Raw genomic sequence first — 22,328 nt, 5'->3', positions numbered from 1 at the left:
TCCTGCCGTAATGCCTTTGAATGACCTCTGTGCAGCCCCTTTACTTGGATGCTGATGAGTGTGGATGGTGGGGGGGACCCTGTAGACTGATTTTTTTTCCATATATGAGAAAGGTTACTTTGCCCACGTTAGATCCTTAAGTGGTAGAGGCTGGATCTATGCTTTAAATGAGTCCCCGAGTACCTGAAATACTACAAGTCTTCAAGTTTTCAAGAGAAGATAATTCAGCATGGTCATTCTTAGGTGTCTTCTCCTTTGTAAGAACAGCTACAAGGATCCTCTTCCCCACCTGCTCCCTGCTCTGCCCTAGGACCGTCAGTAGGGGGCGGACCACAGGCTGTGACAGGGTGTCCTTGTTAGGATGCCCGATGAATCCAGCAACTATAAGATTAAGTGCAGCTTCATTTTAAATGGAACTCATGAATACCAAATAATATACTTCCGTGACATAAATTGGTTAATTAAGGAAATAAAGAATTTTAGGAGGATGCCTTGTGTCTATTAATATGTTTATAGTCTATTCTAATACATCATATTTGTGACCAAATATCTGATGTATCCTTTTCAGTATTGTAAGAAAATTAGTGATTATTTTTAGCACTTAATTAGCTTCAGACACCTGATGACTTTCAGCATAACACTATAGCACATACAGTTTGCATTGATGCTGGCATACTCATATTTCTAGCCTTTCTAAGAAAGTTAATGACCATCTGAAATTCATTTCTACTGGTCATAGTTTTCTACCCTTTGTCATAGATAACGTAGTATTTTTTTTGATACATAGTATTTAAAATCAGATAGTTTGATGCTTGGGCCATTTTTGCGTTAAATTTCCTTTTTCCTAAAATTTGAAGTGAATTTAGAAATTACCAAATGATGCTTGACTATAAATTGTATTTTTTTTATTTTATTAAATTTATTGGGGTGACAATTGTCAGCCGAATAGAATTGCCATATGACCCAGCAATCCCTCTCCTGGGTATAAATTGCATTTTAAATAGCTTCAGGAAATAAATGTGTATTCAGAGAATATGTATCAAGAATACACAGCTGCTCTCTATTTTACATGTTCCTATATATAAATAAGTTATGACAAAATACGAAAGCATTATTAATTATAATTTCTTTCTCTCTGTAGGAAATTGATGGGAAGGCTCTGCTACTACTCAAAAGTGATGTTATGATGAAGTATCTGGGGCTGAAGTTGGGGCCAGCCTTAAAGTTATGTTACTATATTGACAAACTTAAAAAAGGAAAACACAATTGAAAAATGTGTAATTTTAGATTAGATATAAATCTCAGTTGTCATGGTAACTTAATAATTTAAAAGTATTTTTATTCTCTTAGCAGTTTTAGTTTTCTAGACAGTTCCGAAAAAAATTTATTATATCCAGAATTGCAGAACTACGGTCTAGTCCAGTCTGCTTCTTTATAAGCCATTTAACATGTTAATATTAGCATATTTACATTGGTAGTTTGTTCTCTATATCTTTTTATTATTTTATCATACAGTTGACAAATATACTTCATGTAGGAAACAGAAAAACACCTTTGATTTCAGTTAATGTTTATATATAAAACCAAAACAGCTAAATCCAAAGGGGAAAGTATCAGGGATTGACAAGTTGTCTAATGAATAATCCGTGAGAAGCTTTCCTTAGAAGAGAATTTCAAGATGCAACTGCAGATGCTGTCTCTTTTTCAGATAGTGTATGTCTGTTAACTGCAGTGTTCCGTTCGTGTTCTACCAGTTTCCAGAAAGGGAATGGCCATATAAATTGTTTTCCTTTTGTTAGTATTTCTCTGTATGTTGTATTTGTTCCTATTTAAAGGAAAAAAACAAGCTTATAAACTTTCATAAAGTGTTCTTACCAGTTTTTGATGATTCTTAAACAGTTATAGGATAGTTTTATGCAGGAGATATTATACTACAAGGGTGGCTTGGATGGAGTCTGATTTTTTTTCAGTAAAACACCTATTATTTTAAAACTACATATTTTTGCTAAATTTAGACATTTAACTAGGCATTCATTTCTCACATCTCTATATAAAGAAACCTGTGCCCAAATTTTTAAAAGATATATATTTTGTTGTCTGCATTTATTCTTCATATTGATACTATACCATATTTATATATTCTATAGCTATAAGTATACAAACAAGCAAACTATCCTTTTTGAATTTAATATGGCACTTTACACTGCCACAGAGGTAATGATAAACTATTTATATAGTTAGACATTTTTATTCTGTAAAAAAATATGTGCATAATTTGCTCTTACCAATACCTCTCAGCTTAGTCTTCAGGGGTTAAGAAACTGTGTCCATAGATTGGTTTCCACACAGTGAAATTCTCTGTCCTATGCAGTGTTCCTAGTTAATTTGCTTAGTTCTGAGCCATTCTGCTACATTTTGGAGGATGATCATTTTAGGGCTTTATTTTTAAAGTTAGAAATTTCAAGGGAAATGGTGCTATATGTTTATTGTTATTACTCTGTATAACTTTGGAGTCATGTTTATAAGCTATGAAACTCTGTGCTAAAAGTATTAGCCATTTGTTGTAAATGCCAATAAAATACACACCAGGGGCAAGAATGTACATTTTCTTTTAAGAAAACCAAATGTACTTTATACAAGAATGAAACTATTTAAAGGATGGTTTCATCTACCTTAATTGCTTTTTTGTTACAAGATAAAATTCTAATTTAAGTTTATTTAGTCTTCTCTCAAATTGTTTGTGTGAAGATGCTGTGCTCAGTTGAACAGTCCTCAGGTGTTTGTATAAATACTATGTTTTATGGTTGTCAGATTTTAAAATATAATAAAGTTAAATAACTGCAACTATTGGTGTCAAAGCTTCAGGTTTCATTTTGTTTGCTTTCACCGCATTATTGATAAAGAAACACTCTAAAAAGTTTGTGGTTTTGTATGTCCAAATACTTGAATTTTAACACTTGACCTCATTCTATTGGTAAACAGATTCCTAGGAGCAAAGGGCTGATCTCTTGAAGGGGCCTTAAACGAGACCCCAGGGGAAGTCAGAAGTTAAATCAGTGAGCTTTATCTGTGCTCAAAACCTTACTTGCAGTGTTACTGAGGAAGCGAGTATGCTAGAAAATGCAGTGCCCCCAGATATCGTCCGCCTGAGTTCATGCGTCTGACTGGCAATTGTGGCTACTTTTACTCCCATGGGCCAGCAGTCAAAGCGTCTTGTCTTCAGCTCTCCCAGCTCACTTGGTGGAAAGGGTTAGAAGCTCAGGGTTGTGCTTGAGTCGCCTTCAGGACCCGACCCCTCATCCCATCCTCCCAGCAGCTGCTGCTCGGTGCCTGGGAACCCAGAAACTTCCTGCTGTTGCTTCTCAGCAGTGTGTCCTGTAGTTCCTGGAGGTGACGGGGCCCTAACAGGCTCCAGGGGTGATTCTCAGGTGACTGGCATGAGGTCCATTTGCTGGCCACACTTGGGTCGTTCAGAGCCACGTGTTTGTTCACTGTCAGGTTGGTCAATTTGAAGTCCAGAGAATAGCATGTTAGCCTCCTGTGAACTTGCCTCTAGTTTTGCCTCTCAGTCCATCCTTGGACACTAGCCAACAGAATTGCAACTCAGGCACATTGAGTATTTGCTTTCTTTCGTCTGCGTGATTTCTGACCAGGGGAATATCTTGTAGTACATGTTCCAGAGAAGGATTTCCCAGACTTCAATCCGGGCCCCCTCTGTAAGCATGAAAAAGCCATGCATGCCCTTCTGTAATATTAGAAATGGAAAATTGAACATTATGACTAGGAACAATGTAATTGGGGGGAAAGCGCTGCTTTTTCAAGCTACAGGAGGGACTGTACTCGTAGTGGGCTGAGGAAGTGAAGCCCAGTTCTGTTTCTGGGGCAGTTCCCACGGTGTGACGCTGGGCCTTGCTTGTATGTCTAAGTCCTGTGAGGCTGATCCAGGGAATGAGGGGGCTCGAGGGGAGGGAGGACGTGCTAACCAGGGCCCACCTTCAAAATGCATGGCAGACACTTTTCCCTTCCTTCCCTCCCCACGTTCCCTCTTGTCCAGCAGCTTTGATGACACTGAGCCTTGAAAGCACCTCTCCCCAGTGAGTGCAGACTCAGCTTGAGCTTGTCCACCCTGCCTGCTCTACTAGAGGCAATTTTGGTGTTACAGAACCATCTTCCCTGACTTGAGCGCACTCAGCACTGAGGGGAGATCCTTCAGAAATAAGGGACTTAGCTCCTCCCTCAAGCTGCTTAGAACATAGTTGAGGTGACCCTCCATCCACGGAAAGGAGAGCCTCAGGCTGCTTATGACACAGCATGTGAGCACCAAGCAATTGTGAGTGATAAGTGTCATAATACTTGTCATTCTGTGTCCTGCTCTTCAGTCAAAGAACCAGAGCGCTTAGTGAAGCTCATTTGTTTGTAGAAATAATTTGTCAGGGGCAACGGAGTGGCCAGGGCAGGTTATGGCCTCTGCAGGCCCCGCTCCACCTGCCTGGGCTGCTCACGTTCCTTGATGACGGGTTGGAGGGGACATACTCCATGAGGCAGAGAAAATCTATCGGGAGCAGGTTGGATATATTGCATGTTCCTTTTTTAGATTTATATAAGATGAGAGAAGTAAAGCTCTTTTACATTTAATGTATGGATTGACTAATGGGAAGTGTCCCAAAGTGCTGGGTGGTGGTAGTAGTCATGACCACCCCAGCCAGCCCTTCCAAGTTCTCCCCGGTGCTCAGAGGCACAAAGCCTGGAAGCAGCATTTACCATGTTTCCTTAAAGGTAGAGTGGGTTCGATTCTACTAAGAGTGGGAAGGAGAATCAACTTCCTACTGGTAGCTCTTCAGGACCGGCCTTTGGGCATCAGAAGAATCCAATAGCTTCTGGATGTCGTCTTGAGATTCACCCACTTCAGTCATTCTCCCATTGAGGGAGCATCCCTGCCACCTTGCTCTCCTGGATCTTTGGAAACCCTTCCTTGCCTTGGTCCCCTGCCTTCCAGCAGCTGGGTAAGCTTCTGGTTCTGTATTAAACCACTTCAATTCTGAAAACAAAATGGCTTGTTTGTCCCTACTCAAACCCTGACTGGTCAGTCTCGCTCCGAATGTCATTCTGCCCACTGTTCAGAGGGAAGAGTAGAAGTTCGGAAGAAGGGGTCTTTATGTTCCCTTGTTTAAATAAATTAGTATGTTTAGTCAGATGTAAAACTTTGATTATAAGATGGCACCCTTGTATGAACTAAATAGAAAAGAATAATACCACCTATTAAACTATTGCCGTCAATTACAATGAGCAATCAATTTCATAGATGTTAAAATGTGAAAAGTGGGTGGCGTGAGACAAAAAACTTAATTCTCAAAAGCAGAACAGGTTATTTTAAAAGGTTTATGCAAAGAAACAGAGAACTAAAGACTAATAATGCAAGTCCATGTGAACAGCAAGAAAACGGCCGAGCTAGTCTGAGCTTTGTAATAACCACAGTACAAATTAAAACAGAAGCAATCTAATCAGGTCTGCCAAAAATTCACAATGACCGAGACTTTGAAATGTGCAGTCTATCTCCTATCATAAGCAGAAAGCCACAAATGTACATTTTACCTTTAGGTAGAAGCTAATGCTAGGATGAAGGCATCACGTTTAGCAAGACATTTAAGTTCTTTGCATACAGCAAGGAAAAAAGCAAGTTGGAGTGATTATAGATTAACACAGTCTTAAAGACGACATCTAAATGCCACACTTGGCCCTTGTTTAGATCCTGATTAAAAGAAGCCAACAGTAAAAAGGCATTGATGAGAGAATCCAGGAGGTGAACACCCAGTGGATATTAGATGATATTAAAGAGTTACTCATTTATGACAGTGCTCATGGTAGTGTTTTGAATGGGGGATGACCTCAGAAATGCATACTGAAGTTTTACAGATGAAATGAGATGCTATCTGGGACTGTTTTGAAATAATCCAACAGGGAATGGGGTGTAGATGGAATGGGATTAGCCCTGCGTTGTTATGTTGAGTCCAGGTGATGAATACATGGAAGTTCTTTATATGATTCCCTGTATTCTTGTGTATGTTTGAAAATTCCCAGAATAAAATGTTTAAGAAAGGTAAGTATCCAAAATACGAAGACAAAGCTTATTTTTTAGAGATGTCTAAATTCAAGCAAGTTCAATATATACAGAATTTCACTAAATTAATTACAAATATTTAGACAAGTTCCTAAAGAGGTGCCATAAGAGAACAGCCATACCTGAATGGGTGCGGTAGGAGAACAGCCACACCTGAATGGGTGCAGTAGGAGAACAGCCACACCTGAATGGGTGCAGTAGGAGAACAGCCACACCTGAATGGGTGCGGTAAGCCTTCAGCCAGGGGTTTTATTTTCCTTGGAGAGGTTGGCCCAACTCTTGAGTTCCAGTCAGGGGAAAGGGCCTGGGGTTTCCGGTGTGTAGACGGAGGGCTGGAGCTCAGGCACAAGGAACTCTTCCCTTTACACCCACAGGAAGGAAGGGGAGGGGCTGGAGTGGATGTGTTTGGAAGAGAACTTGCCCGGAGGGAGATGAGAAGTAGGAGGACCCGCTGGGGTGGACTTCAGTGGAGCCGGCCTCAGGCTCAGCAGAAGGACGAGGCTTGATCTGCTCCCGGTGCAGGCCTTGGGCTGGACAGGGCGAGGGTCCAGTCCTTGGTGGGATGAGTCCTGGAGCTTGATGGCACGGTTCCAGGGCTTCTGCAGCCATCCTGGGCACGTGCAGGTACCTGGGCAGCAGCCAGTGGGGCTCAGCCCCGTGAAGTCACGGAAGAGGATTCCAGGATGGAAAGTCGGTACACGGACTTGAAACCGCTACAAAATCCGAATTTAATGGGAGAGGATGACATTAAACAGAAGGTGGCCTTCTCCAGGGTTCCCTGAGCTCCATGGTGGGGAGCCCTGGTGTGCGGATCTGTGCAAGGCCGCTGGCTGTGCTGAGGCCCCATGTTCTCAGGGCAGGTGCCTCCCACACCACCCTGGCCACAAAGGGCCCCTGGCTGCTTTCCTTGTGCCTCCTTTTGGAGCATCTTCTGGGCCCGAGAGCATCAGAGTTTCCAGGTATGTGACAAAGAGGTCTGAGAGAGAAAGACGTACCCAAGGGATTCAGGCTTAGGACTTCCCCTCCCCCACCCACCATTTTCTGTCTGTGTGACTTTGGTCACATTACTTCAGCTCTGAGTTGGGGGGCACCCCTTCCCCTAGGGGTCTGAGAATTCAGGGAGATGCGGCCAGGAAGCAGCTTCACGTGGCGGGGGCTGAAAGTATCTGCTCCTTTATTCCTGCCTTGCCCTCCCCTCGGCCCTGCTGCTCCCTTTTCTACATCCTGTTCACAGCTCACCCCCATTATACTGGAGCCCAGGAAAGCAGCTGTGTGGCCTTGATACTAAAGAAGACTTTCATTTTGAAATAAATTCCAGCATGGGTTCTAGAGAGCTGAACAAGGCCGGGAACGGGAAGGTTGTTGGGTCAGCTTTGGATGGGACCCCAAGGGCTGTGGGAAGCAATGAAAGGGTTATAAATGAGGGGGTCGCACAGCCAGACCTGCATTCTGGACTGATCGTTCTGGCAGCCACGGAGGGTGGGGAGGAGAGCTCTCAGCGAACAGCACCCACCATCCACTCTGCACAGTACCCTCCACGTAACCCCATCCCGGTATTTTCCTTGGGGGCGACTCCAGCCATTTCAATCTACCTTTTTTAAAATTGTTTTTTTCAATTACAGTTGACATTCAAGATTATTTTATATTAGTTTCAGGTGTATAGCATATGATTAGACATTTATATGATTTACAAAGTGATTCCCCCCAATTAGTACCCACCTGGCATTATATGTAGTTGTTGCAACATTATTGACTATATTCCCTGTGCTATACTTGACATCTGCCTTTTTCTGGGCTGTTCTCAGTAGAGTAGGTGTCCCTCTGAGGGTGGCCAAGTTGTTGGGTTAATTACAGCCAGCAAACGGTCAAGCACAAGCACACTTTTCTTTCAAATGGTAGAAGCAGCTACTTTAAAGATTGCCTGAGGTCTGGGAAGCCCAGCTTTTTGCAGGGGGCTTAGGTGAGCTTTCAGGCAGAGCTTTTAAATGTCAGTCTCTCCCATTTGCTTTCTCAGCATTCAAATGTCAGGTTAAGAACAGGGGGAGGGAACCAGAATTCTTGATGGCCTGTGATCTGGATTCCAGGCTGCAGATTCCCTGTGGCCTTGCGCTCAGGATCGGAAAGTTCTGGGTCTGGTGGGGAGAGCTGTGTGTGCTGTGGCCACTCTCTGAGGTGTGAACGGTGATGGGGTATGGGTGGGTCCCCCCACCCACAGGCACCCAGGGGCCATGCACCTCGGCCAGGAAACGACATGGGACTCAGGTCACTGCCACAAAGAAGGCAAGAGAGGAGAGGTCCCTAGTTCTACCCCTGGTGGCCACTGTCGTCCGAAGGGGCAGGATGAGGTGTCAGCCTGGGGACCAAGCTCCTTGCCACCTGCTCCTGGAGCTGGGCCGCCCTCCGTCCCTAGCTCCCTCGGTCTCCACCAGAGTCCCAGTTCAAGACTAGCCTCGGTCAGATGGCCAGATGTACCTTGCTGAGGTCACCTTCTATAGGTCACACAACAATGGGGAGATGTTTGCTTGTATTTACCTGTCTCCTTCCCGGGTTCTTTCCTGTTCACAGCTCCCATCGCAGCCCCATCTTCCCCTCAGTCTCTGTTTCTCACACACACCGTCTCTCACACACAGACACAGACACACACACAGAGACACAGACACACACACACAAAGACACACACAGATACACACATAGACACAGACAAAGACACACACACACACACACACACACACACACACACGTGCATACATCTCTGTGTGTTTGGGATCCAGTCGGTGGGATCTAGTCTCATCACCTCTAGGACACAGCCCCTTCTGGGCCTTTCCCTGTCCTTATAAGAAAACATGTTCCTCAAACTTGCTCTGTCCCTAGAGGTGTTCTGAAGGCCTTGGAGCCAATAAGTCCATTGTGGCCCCTGTGGGGGCTGGGGGTGGGAGAGAGGAAGGCAGCAAGTACACGGGTCTTAGTCAAGTGTGGGGTTTCACATCTGGGCTCTGCAGCCCCCAGCATTTCACGCTGGGAATGGTCACCATTAGCGGTGCCTGGTGAAATCCAGCCCATTGGGGGTTTCTTGGAGATTCAATGGAGTCAATGGGAACCATCAGAGTGTGCTGCACGCCTCAGGGTGGGTGCTGTTCCATGAAAAGGCTGTGTCCGTCCTGTGTCTTGTGGGCTGTGGGTGGCGGTGCTGTAGGTTGCATTAAAGCCACTTCACGGCCTCTTCGGCCTGCTCGCTTCCCTGCACATAAACCAGCGGTTAACATGAACGTGCCCAGGTGATGTGAGAATGAATGCGATGATCCTATGACTGACCCGCATGGCGTGAATAGCGGTGCACCTCAGTCTGATACTCGTGAGAATCCCCTGGACTTTCCAAACCCGCCCCCCCATGACCAGTGACATGGGAGTCTGTGTGGCCCAGGCCTGGGTACCAGGAGTTTTTATAGCTCTCCTGGTGATTCTGGGTACAGCCAGACAGGGGAACGGGCATCTAGAAGAGTGACCAATGTCAGTTGTAACATAGCTGGGCTCCCTGCCTGCCTTCCCTTGGGGACTGTGCAATGTTTTCCTTGCTCTATTTTTCTTGTCCCCCAAACTGAGGTTGTCACTTCAGCTCCATACACTTACTTGAGTGTGAGGCATCCCCTAGCTTGTAGCTTAGCTTGTACAGGAAGCTGGAAAGGCCTGGGCCCACAAGCAAGCCTTGCTCACTGGGTTTGCAGCAACAGTTTTCCGTTGTTAAAGGGTGAGGAGGCTCCTTTCTGAGAACTTGGACCCTCAAGGATTTTCAATCTGGATCTTTGCCAAGATGGAAGATGCTTACAGACTAACTTTCTCAAGACTAAGGTCACTAGCCAGGTGCCTGTGTCAGGACCACTATGTGCAGGAGTGTCCTGTGATTGTTGTGTGGGCTGAGGGTGCAGCAGAGGGCGCTGTCCCCCCAGCGTAGATGTGTTTATTGCTTCTTTCCTCTACAGTCTTATCTTCTATACCTGGTGTTGTATTTCACTTCGTGCTGGATATTTACATTTTTTAAAAAAAGATTTTATTGGGAAAGGGGAACAGTGTGTACTTCCAGGACTTTTTTCCAAGTCAAGTTGTTGTCCTTTCCATCTCAGTTGTGGAGGGTGCAGCTCAGCTCCAGGGCCAGTTGCCGTTGCTAGTTGCAGGGGGCGCTGCCCACCATCCCTTGCGGGAGTCGAGGAGTTGAACCAGCAACCTTGTGGCTGAGAGCCCACTGGCCCACGTGGGAATGGAACCGGCAGCCTTCGGAGTTAAGAGCATGGAGCTCCAACCGCCGGAGCCACTGGGCCGGCCCTATTTAAATATTTTTTGTAGAAATAACTTGATGTTATCTTCACAGGAAAATAATTTTTGTTTGCTTACGCCGAGTACCTGGGAGTGTTAAATCCCCAGATGAAATGAGACTGAACTACAGTTCATGTGGTTAACTGGATCCCTTTTACTCTGAACTGATGGCTCTTTGTGGTCCCTGTCCATTGTGGGAGTGGTTTACCAGCTCCCCTCCTTCAGTAGGTTCCAGATTCTGACTTTTGTCCCTTAGTCCCACAAAGCCACCAGAAGTACAGTCTGGCCTCTTTCAGCCTTTTCTGGATCAGTAAATGCCCTACAGCAAAAACAGTCCTCTCAGCTTCTCACACCTGTCTAGGTTTCTAGTTCTTCCCAGCTCTTAGCTCAGTAGTTGCTCATTGTTTTGTTAACTTTTTGATGTTCTTGAGACTATCTTAGAACATTTCATCCAGCTTTTGTAGTTGTCTTTCAGGGGAACAGCTGCTGCGTATTACCCAGTCCACTATTACAGGAAGCAGGACTCCTGGTTCCTGTAGCTCCACAGGGTGTTGATAGAAATACCTAGTCTGTTTACAGTGTCTGTGGCTCAGCTCGCACCTCAGCACAGGTAGGTAGGAGTACCAACATCTCCTCCCACTTCTCCCAGTACTGCGAGGTCCCCCTCGCCTGTCAGACACTATGTTCTTTCCTACTCAGGTTGATGTGGCTTAAGCAGACCAGGAGAAGAAAAGCTAGACTAAGGGGTGACAGTAAGAAAGTGTTTCCTCCTTCCATTCCGTGTCCATCCATGGAGAAGAGGGGTCAAGCGAATGGACGGCGAGGACTGAGTGGAAATGAGCATCGAGCATCCACTGGATATTCAGTTACATTCCAGGAACAGACATTGTGTACCTATTGAGTACTAGGTGCTGGAAGGAGACCCAAAAGAGTGAGTGCATCAGTCTGGGTCTAGGTGGAGAAAAAACTACACAGTAATTTGAACAGAGAAAGTTAAATCTAAAAAAGTATTAAGTATAACAGAGGATTGGCATAATGAGAGATTGGCTAGTAAGAAATAAAGACAACGCTAAAGAATATAGGAATAACAGCTATAAGGAACAGCAACTACCTCCAGCGCTGAGATAGTGCATCGAAGAGGCACAACTATGACTCACAGAATGAGACAAGTCACTATTGTGCTGCACTGGGGGAACTTGCTTTAAATCAACCCTCTGGAACTTGCAGGAAATATGCCCTGCTGGGTGTGTGTGTGTGTGTGTGTGTGTGTGTGTGTGTGTGTGTTGTACTCTGCAGCAGCCTACCTAGAGAGCAAATGGGAACCAGGAAGCAAAACTCATTTCTTCTACAGTCTCTCTCCAGCACATCCTACTGAAAAAAGCTTTAATTGTGCTACTAGCAAAGGGAAAAATATTTAAAGGGCCTATATCAATTTTCATGGAGCCGGCAATAGGGGTGAATTTGAAGCTGAGAAGCGACAAGTGGATAACGAGCACAGTGCATCTTTCCACTACTCAGCTCCCCCATGCACCCTCCTACACACATTTACACTGCCATGCAACAGCCAAGCGGCCCTGCATTTCTAAGAAGATGCAGCTTTCCTTCTCACAGGTGAAGAAACTCTCACCCTTCCCCCCTCCCAAATGAGGAGACACATAGTGCGAGACTCATTGTATAACTGACACAGTGAAATGGGACCAAAATCCAGGCACTGTGCTGGGTGCTTTATATTTTATAACATTTACTCCTTAGAACCTTGTGAGGGAAGTGCTATTTTAATATAAATAAGACATGATGCTACTCTCCAGGAACTTAGGAGAGGTGTGTTTTAACAAAGATTTATTTTTTTCCAATTTTGTTAAAAATATATAATTTACATATACACACACCCCACATGGGAAATAATAAAATGTTAATAGTAGTTAATGTCTACAGAGTGAGCATTTCAAGTCCAAGAGGTATTTATGGATGACCATAGACTTTATCTTACTAAATAATTTTTTTCTGTATTTCCTAAATTTTGTATAATGAATTTGTATTATCTTTATAATAGGAGAAAGTATTTCAACCGTCCCCCATATATTCTTAAAGACTAAGTCCAAAATGTTTACACTTATTTTCATCTTCACCGTCAAAAGAGGCTAATGTTTTTGATTTGCTTTTGTGAGTTCCCTTTAAATGAGTCCTCCTTATTTATTTCATCTTCATATGTCTTCTTCTTTTTTGAACTTACTGTTAAACTTGAATATTTTTCATCTGGGGAACGCTTGACTGGTGTTTGATACATGATTCTTCCATCAGCTGATGTTGTTTCTTCATCTGCTTTGGCAGCCTTTATTTCTGCTTTAATTTTCATGACTTATTCAACTGACAGGTAACCTTTTTTAAAAAACCACCCCTTGGGACCGTTCATCTTTGTTATCACCATCTTCATCTGGGAGCTGAGGCTGGATTCTCTTGGTCTCTCCGGTCGGCCCTTCCCTGTAGCAGATCTGTTCCTCGAAGCCGGCCAGGAATGCAGGCTTGGCTGGCTGCAAGTATGAGACCTGGTTCCAAATGCTCAGGGCTGCTCTGGGGAAAAACTGGTTCGACAAAGATTTCTAATATCAGGCAAAGTGATTTAAATGCTAAAAGGAGGTGAAGGTAACCTGCCGTGGAATCCTAGAGAAGTTCCTCATTCTTACCAGGGAGCTGTAGGAAAGTGTCTTGGTGCAGATATTATTAGAACAGATGTTGCCCTGGAACAGGCTTTGAAAGATGTGAAAAATTCCCAGAAGCAATGGAGTAGGAGGTAGAATAACATAGGGGATGTGATTTTGTGCAGTGTGTGTGTGTGTGTGTGTGTGTGTGTTATGGGTGTTCATATCATAACTCTGCCACTAACCATGTGGCTTCGAGCAATTTAAACTCTAAGCCTCAGTGTCCTCATCTTTAAAATGGGACAATAATATCGACTTCTTACAATGCTGAGGACCACATAAGGTCAAACATTAAGTGGCTGGCTTGTGGTGAGCACTTGGTAAATCATAAATATTATTATTTTATGGAGGAATGAAGTACATGGCTGTTTGGAAAATAGCGAGTAGAAAGCAGTGCAGTGGAAGGGCAGGGTGGCATGGATTTAGTAGGCCTTATTAGGGGCACATTTTAAAATTTGGATTATTTTGATTTGTTCCCAAAGCTGGCACTGAACATGAGTATGCAACCTGGAAAACATTAGAAAATTTGAACTCAAACTCTTACATTCTACACTTTTTCTATGATGTGTTATATATGTGAAGAGCATTCTCGGAATGGCGGAATTACACTGGTGGCTACTGGTTCACATTTTATTTTTTAAAGTACACTTAAAAATATATGAATATAGGTAGAAGGTGAGGGAGGCAAGGTGCTAAATCTGTAGTCGTCCCTGCCCCCCCCAATGCCCATCCCCCACTCCCCGGCCTCCCCACCCCCACCCCAGCCTGCGCAGGTCGTCAAGGTGCTATTATTGCGCAGCTGCAGAAGCGTCTCTTAGGCGGTAAAAGTCGCGCGTCTTCTGTTTGGCGCCTCAGTCGGCCGCAGTAGGGCCGTGTGCAACGTCGCTCTCCAACCGCAGTGCCTACGCCGAGCCCGAGGAGCTCAGAGCAGGTCTCCTGCCTCACGATGTCTAAGGAACAGAGTAAGTGACCCTCCTTGAAGCTGCCCCATTAGTTTCTGCCTCTTTTCTCACCCCGTCCGGGGAAAGGTGGACAGGAATTGTACCAAGCCCACCTAGCTGGTCATCGGTCAAGGCATGACCGTCATCCCCCGATTGGTCAATGCCCATATGGGAACAGCAGGTGTGGTGGACAGGAACTGGGCCTGGGTCCAGGGTGTCTCTGGGGCTTGATGTATCCCAGGAACTCGTGTTTTCCCCGGGGTTCATGGTGGCCCCACGGGCTTGAGGCGTCCCAGAGCCTCGCCCTGTCTTCGTGGTTCATGGCATCCCACAGGCGTGAGGTGTCCGAGAGGCTCGAAGCGTCTCTCAGGTTCATGGCGTCCCAGGGGCGCATGGCGTCCGAGAGGCTCGAAGCGTCTCTCAGGTTCATGGCGTCCCGGGGGCGCATGGCGTCCGAGAGGCTCGAAGCGTCTCTCAGGTTCATGGCGTCCCGGGGGCGCATGGCGTCCGAGAGGCTCGAAGCGTCTCTCAGGTTCATGGCGCCCCGGGGGCGCATGGCGTCCGAGAGGCTCGAAGCGTCTCTCAGGTTCATGGCGTCCCGGGGGCGCATGGCGTCCGAGAGGCTCGAAGCGTCTCTCAGGTTCATGGCGCCCCGGGGGCGCATGGCGTCCGAGAGGCTCGAAGCGTCTCTCAGGTTCATGGCGCCCCGGGGGCGCATGGCGTCCGAGAGGCTCGAAGCGTCTCTCAGGTTCATGGCGCCCCGGGGGCGCATGGCGTCCGAGAGGCTCGAAGCGTCTCTCAGGTTCATGGCGCCCCGGGGGCGCATGGCGTCCGAGAGGCTCGAAGCGTCTCTCAGGTTCATGGCGCCCCGGGGGCGCATGGCGTCCGAGAGGCTCGAAGCGTCTCTCAGGTTCATGGCGTCCCGGGGGCGCATGGCGTCCGAGAGGCTCGAAGCGTCTCTCAGGTTCATGGCGCCCCCATGGGTTTGAGGTGTCCCGGAGGCTCATAGGCGTCTCTCGAGCTTATGGCGTCCCAGGGGCTCGCGGAATCTCTGAAGTTTACGGCGTCCCAGGGCTTTGAGGTGATACTGGGGCTCGTAGCACCAGCCCGTAGAGAAGCAGTGCCTGGTTCCCTTGCAGCCCTTTCAGGAAGGCCTTAATTCTTTCCAGGAGCCCCCCTAGTGGCCATGGAACAATCTCGGCCTTCTCTGCTCCTGAGATGCGCAACCACAATCCATTTCCTAGCGCCCTCTAGCGGGCGGCTCCTGAGCTTGCGGGTATTGCGCACTTTTTCCTTGAATTTTTTTTCAAAGCCTCTGGGCACAGACCACGCCCGCTGCTGAGCACGACCCCTTGTGGGAAGTCTGCACTTTGCCGCCGCAAATTTCAGCGGCGCTTCTGTGGGTGGTTTGGGGTGGTTTCCACAGCCTCTCCCAGGATAACAGCGCGTGTGAGCTTTTCTTGGCTGCTTATTGAATACTTGGTGCTGACTTTCTGGGACTGAGTTGATCCTTTATCCGTTCTCTTTCTTGTTGCAGGAGGTAGGAGTCCAGGAAGGACCAAGACTCTCAGACTGTATATGGAAATACCATAATTTATTTAACCAATTAATTCCCTTTTGTTTAGATAATTAGGTAGTTTCTAATGTTTTATCTTTTTCCATGAAGACTGTTAAGTGGCGTTCGCAGCAACTCTCCGCCCCCAGCTTCATGTTTTATGGATGTGAAAACAGAGGCAAAAAAGTAGATGTATCTGGCCCAAAGGTCATATTTCTGGATGGCTCTAGAGCCTGAATTGGAACCTATATCGTGTGATTCCCAATTTAGTACCATTTTCACACCACCACACCCCCTCACACTAGCTAATTACTTTATTTTAATGTTTTGGCCTTTTTAAAATAAATATATTGAATCCAAGTTATATGCAATGTAGTACTTCAAGATTAAACATGTTCTTTTTTCAGGATAACTTTAAGAAATAAAGCCCATTAATATATCATATATTTTGCATAATGTACTCTTTCGTATTCATTAACATGGTTTACTGAGTTGATATTTCACATCTAGTTTATTTGTGGCCACCTCTTTCACATTTTGTGAGATTAAAATTGAATTTAATTTGTTTCACAACAACATTTACTTTTGTACTTTACTTCTGCATTATTTATTATCATAAAGATTAATATAACCTTTTAGAGAACAAGTCTGGAAATTCATGATCCCCACAAAATTTGGCTATGTAACATAAGTTGTATCATTTAAAAGTTAGAAACATACATTGAACATGTAAATCGAATGGGCCAGGTGGTCATGTTTTTTAAATGAGAAGAAATGTATTGTTCTATAAAATCGGAAGTACTAGAAATAATACTATATATGTCTGTATACATCTGCATAAACATACATATATATCTCAAAGCTTCATATTAAGCAATTGATTTCTTAGCTAGCTTGCAATGATTAGAGATATGAAAATATTTAATGTAATTTTTCAGCTAAAATAAGTTTTTTAAACACTCCATAACTTTATAAGCTGGTTTCCTATAGAAGCTGTTTATTTATTGTGGTATCTACCCTAAAGTTTCTCTGTGCTTATTCTTAGATTATGTTGTGGTAACTATTGATGACAGTGACGACGACAACAATAGTGATGTTGTGATAATAGAAGATTCTGAAACAGAGCTTGCTGAGGACACAGTTCCCGCCAATGGCGTGCTGACCATACAACCAAATTCTCAAGGCAGCAGTGGCAACTATCAGCCACCATCCGAAATGTCACATGGTAATTTTGTTAAATTCCCCCCAGTATGAAATTTTGCTTCTGGTCCCCTTTTCCAGTAAATTGATGAAATATTCCTATATCTTTTACATTAATTAGTTATTAGCAGAGGGCCAGGCTTCATAGTAATGTCACAATGTTTACTTGTGCTTGCATTTTTCCTTCATGTAAGCCTTGTCATGTCTCCTTTTCCATTTGTGCTCTGCAGGGGGTGGGGAAGAAAGCATTGGGGAGGATAAGTTCTCTGTCTCTGAGAAATTATTTCTACCTGGCAACTATAATTATAACTGTTTGGTGGCAAAGCTAAAGCTGAACTTATGGGAAAAGCAGCTTGGCTCAAGAGTGCATAGAACAAATGACACGATTGTTTATGTGGACTATCTCAGAATCAACAACAACAAAAAACTCTAGGCATTAATAAGCAATTACAGCAAGATTGTAGGATACAAGGTTAATATGCAAAAGTCAATCCCTTTTGTATATACCAGCAATAAACAATTGGAACTTGAAATTAAAAACACAGCACTATGTACATTAGTATCCAAAAAAGAGTCCATGAAAAGTAGAGTCCTGCTTCCAGAACTGCTGTAGCTACTTGTCCTTCCAATGGTTGCTTCTCAACCACATTGATGAAGGAAATGTGAGGCCATTCATCTCCTCACTTACATACAGAGTCAAGAGACATTAACCCCTTGGAACATTTTTTCATTAGCTACATGACAATTTGATTTTTGTCCTTTGCTTAGAGAATTGGGTTTCCTATTTAAAACATTGAGGGCGGCCGGATGGCTCAGTTGGTTAGAGCGCGAGCTCTTAACAACAAGGTGCCGGTTCAATTCCCTCATGGGGTGGTGGGCTGCGCCCCCTGCAACTAGATTGAAAACAGCAACTGGACTTGGAGCTGAGCTGCGCCCTCCACAACTAGATTGAAGGACAATGACTTGGAGCTGATGGACCCTGGAGAAACACACTGTTCCCCAATATTCCCCAGGAAAACTCATTTAAAAAAAAAGAAACCCCACAAAAACATTGAAATGTTATTGAGTAGATTGGAGGTTGGCAAACTTTCTGTAAAGGGCCAGATAGTAAATATTTTAGGCTTTGCAGCCATAAGGACTCTGTCTCAACTACTCCACTCTGCTGTTGAAGCTTAAAAACAGCTGATATATAAATAAATGAGTATGACTGTGTTTCAGTAAAACTTTATGGACACTGACATTTGAATTTTCTATAATTCTCCATTTCATGAAATATTCTTTTGTTTCTGTTTTTTAATCATTTAAAAATGTAAAAAGAAAATTATTAGCTCGTGGGCTGTACAAAAACAGGTGGCAAGGTAGATTTGGTCTGCAGGCAGTTTGCAGAACCCTGATCTAACTGATGTCCAAAACTCATTTGACCACTTGTCATTTGTTCTGGTTCTAAAAATATGTGCAGGACCAGCAGGATACTTCCTTAGTGTATTATAGAACATCTGGCTGACTCCAACAGTACTCCTTAGTGGGAATGAACCAGTGTAGAATTTTCAAATGTGAATATCTTTGAGTTATCATTTCTACTTCTAGAAATTTGTCCCATAAAACTACTTGCAGGAGTGCAGGACTGATCAGCAGTGTTCCTTGCAACAGCAAAGCTTTGGAAGTAATTTGAATATCCATGAATCAGGGACTGGTTAAATGAATCATGGCCTATCTTCATGATAGGAAACTACGAAGCTGTTAAAATGATTGCAGTATATCTAAAGGTATTGATTTGGAAAGGCAAATGCATGCTTAGTAAAAAAAAAGAGGTTTCAGAGCAATACTTATAGTCTGATCCCTTTTATTTATCTGATGGAAAAATTTAGAATAGGAGATTCAGTAAAGGTGGTCAGGTAAATTTTTTTTATTGTGGTAAAACATACATATATCATATTTTTCATTTTAACCATTTGTAAGTGTACTATTTAGTAGCATTAAACAGCCTAATAGTTGGCTAGTATTTTCAGTGCAATGTTGATAGCAGTGGTGAAAGCAGGCATCCTTGTCTTGTTCCTAAATCTTAGGGGGAAAGCTTTCAGTTATTCACCATTGATACGATGTTAGCTGTAAGTTTTCATAAATAATCTTTATCTGTTTGTGGAATTTTCTTTCTGTTCCTAGTTTTCTGTGAATTTTTATAATGGAATGGTGTTGGATTTTGTCAAATGCCTTTTCTGCAACAATTGAGATGATCATGTAATTTTTTCCCTTTGTTTTATTAATGTGATGTGTTATATTGATGGATTTTCTTATGTTAAACTACCCTTGCATTCCTGTGATAAATCCCACTCGATCATGATGAATTATCCTTTTAATATGCTATTGGATTAGATTGGCTAATGTTTTGTTGAGGATTTTTTCATCTATATCTATAAGGCATACTGGCCTGTAATTTTCTTTTCTTGTAGTATCTTTATTTGGCTTTGGTATCAGGGTAATTTTGGCCTTATAAAATGAGTTGGGAAGTGTTCCCTCTGCATCAATTGTTTGGAAGAGTTTGAGAAGAACTATCGTTAATGCTTCTTTAAATTTTCGGTAGAATCTACCAGTGAAGCCCTCTGGTCCAGGCCTTTCTTTGCTGGGAGGTTTGTGGTGACTGATTCAATCGCTTTACTTGTTACAGGTCTGTTGAGTTTTTCTATTTTTTTCTTGAGCCAGTTTAGATAATCAGTTTTTTTAAATTACAAAAATAAATTGTTTTCTCTAACATTCAGCCAGAACTCCAGTTCTGTTTGAGTTGGCATTCTGAGAACATATCCATAGTAAATTTATTGAGGTCGTAAGTGTGTGAAGTAACTTTTTTATGTGTTGCTTTTCAGAAGCTGAAGGTTTAGCAGGGCTAGATAACCAACGAGTTTCACAAATGAACCATCCAGCAAATTTAAAAAGATGTAACCCCAATTCAGCAGAAGTGGAGTTTGCCCCGTTGAACAAAAAAGGACATTTATCTATACCAGGGAAGGATGATGAGGTTTGTATAGTAAAGTGAAAATCTTTATTTTTTTCATTCTGTTTTAGTTCTTTTTTTAAAAAAATTGAGTTTAATTTCATACAGTCAAATGTACAGATCTTAAGTGTATAGCCAATGAGTTTTACAAATATGTATACTCATCACCCCATCAAGATAAAGAATATTTTAATCATCCCAGAAATTCGCCTCATGCCTCTTCCTAGTAAGTCCCTATCCCCCCCAAACCTTGGAGAAATACCATTCTGATGTTTTTTCCATTGTAGATTAGTTTTGCCTGTTATAGAACATCATATAAATAGAATCATACAGTGTGAACTGTTTTGTGTCATGGCCTCTGTTCCTTAGAATAACGTTTTGGAGATTCCTATTTATTGCTGAGTAATATGCCATTGTAAGAATATCCATAATTTGTTCACCCATCCTCCTTTTGAGGGACATTTGGGTTGTTTCCAGTTTCTAGTTGTTATGAGTAAAGTGGCTATGAATATTATTATGGAAGTCTCTTTGTGCGTGTATACTCAGGAGTGGAAATACTGGGTCACGAAGTACATCAAAGTTTATAAGAAACTGCCAAACAGTTTTCTAAAGTAGTTGTACTGTTTTACGTTTCCATCATATTCCGCTATGCTTCTTCATCTCTGAACTTGAATAAAATAGATTATTAAACTATATATAATTTGGCTTAACAGAAAATGCATTTATTTCCTTACATAAGATTAAGAATAGTAATACCACCTAACTAGTATAGGCAACTCTCTTAATTTCTGCCAGCTCCAATATTTTCATCTTTGGGGATAATGTTAATTGCCTACCAAGAGTCATGATTTCTAACATAAATATGTGAGAGCACTTTGAAAAGCATAAAGCCCTATACAAGGGTAAGATGGCAATATTGTTTTTGTAATTACTAATCTATATTATAATTCCATATAATTTTTGCTAATAAATTTATAATGCAGGGCCAATTCAGATAATTTTTTAAACAAAGATATTATTGATAACAACTTATGTTTATATTGAAATTATTTGTGTAGTCCGCAGTTCATACTTAGACTAAAGAGTTATTATAGTTGAATGTAATAATTTGTCTATTTACTTATTTATTCCCTGTTTTATTACAAAAAAGGATTTATGGTGTCTGAGAGATTAATTTATTAAAAAAAGTAGGTGCTTAAGTGTTTCCTATTTTGTCCACAAAGTGTCACTGTTGGATTATTTGAAAATCAAAAGCCATATAACATTTGGTTCTTTGTTTGCAGTCAGAAATACTTGCTTTTAAAGTCGTTTTGGTGCCAGATTACCAGAAGACTAGTCTGTCTACCCTGAAGTACATAAGGGGCTAAGCTTGATGGAAAATGGTGCCTTAAGTGTAGTTGGGTTAATGAGTAAACAGTTCTACAAGTATATCTTTTCATGCTGTTGTAGTATTTGCAATGGGCAGAGGTCCTTCAGGCCTCTGGCACTGCTTGAAAGTGAAATTGAAGTCCTGAACTTTTCTTTCATTTCTTTCTTTCACATTTCCTTTTAGTTTATTGATAAATCTTCCCTAGGCATGAATATAAATACCTGATTGTGAAGAAGGTGAAAGTGTCATTAATAAATGTATATCAGACTGAATATGTAATATTAATTGCTAACTGCCAAATACATATACATATATGTATATATATGTATTTAATATCATAAAGAAAATGATTTAAATTTCTTTTCAGCCTTCATATACTGTGTAGTTACTCTGAAATCATGAGCTCAAGAAATATTTCTCTTATGAATTTGTATGCTTCCTTAATAATGAGCACCTAACAAGATAGTGAACACTTAATCATTTTATTTTCCTAATCTAATAGGAAATCCATAGCAGTTTTGAACCGTTTCAGTAGTTTTTATAATTTTTGAAATAATTTTAGATTTATGGAAGAGTTGCAAAAATGTTACAGAATTCTCATGAATACACTTCACACAACTTCCTTTAATGTTAACTTACCTGTATAACTTAAAATCATGGTAATTGTATAACCACAGTGCAGTTTTCCAAACCAGGATATTAACATTGATAGAGTACTGTTAGCTAAACTACAGTCCTTGTTTGAATTTCACCATTTCCCTCCTCCCCCATGCCCTTTTTTTCTGTTCCAGCATCCAGTGCAGTATCCCACATTGAATTTAGTTGTGTATCCTTAGTTTCTTCCAGTCTGTGACAGTTCCTCATTCTTTCCTTGTCTTTCATGACCTTGGCGTTTTTGATGAGTGTACTCATCAGTTATTTTGTAAAATGTTTCTCAATTTTGGTATGTCTGATGTTTTCTCTTGAATAGAGTCAGATTATGCATTTTTGGCAAGAACACACAAAAGATGTTGTCTCCTCATTGAATCATATCAGAGTAAATAGTGTCCACATATCTTTTTACTGGTGATGTTAACATTGATTACTTGGTTAACATGGTGTCTTTTGAATTTTTCCACTGTAAAGTTACTATTTTTCCCTTTGTAATTA

The 22,328-nt window shown here is 42.5% G+C and overlaps 1 protein-coding gene and 1 pseudogene across 4 annotated transcripts in view; one reads left to right on the top strand and one right to left on the bottom strand.

Annotated features, from left to right (window-relative positions):
- SCML2 (Scm polycomb group protein like 2) overlaps window positions 1-2,838 on the top strand; it is a 71,567-nt gene extending 68,729 nt beyond the window's left edge. For all 4 annotated transcript variants that reach the window (XM_019755382.3, XM_074323703.2, XM_088794780.1 and 1 more), the window contains one exon: window positions 1,142-2,838. In XM_019755382.3, the coding sequence (XP_019610941.1) occupies window positions 1,142-1,270 (129 nt within the window). In that variant the 3' untranslated portion in view covers window positions 1,271-2,838. The remainder of the gene's footprint in view (window positions 1-1,141) is intronic.
- A 9,673-nt stretch (window positions 2,839-12,511) lies between these two features.
- On the bottom strand, window positions 12,512-14,212 carry LOC109460214 (uncharacterized protein KIAA1143 homolog pseudogene; annotated as a pseudogene).
- Window positions 14,213-22,328: the final 8,116 nt, after the last annotated feature.

Source organism: Rhinolophus sinicus, chromosome 18 (assembly GCF_057876585.1).
Source record: "Rhinolophus sinicus isolate RSI-liver-muscle chromosome 18, RSI-T2T, whole genome shotgun sequence".
In the NCBI taxonomy this organism is placed as follows: Eukaryota; Metazoa; Chordata; class Mammalia; order Chiroptera; family Rhinolophidae; genus Rhinolophus; species Rhinolophus sinicus.
The sequence above is the reverse complement of the archived record's forward strand: the minus strand, read 5'-3'. Positions and strand labels throughout refer to the sequence as shown.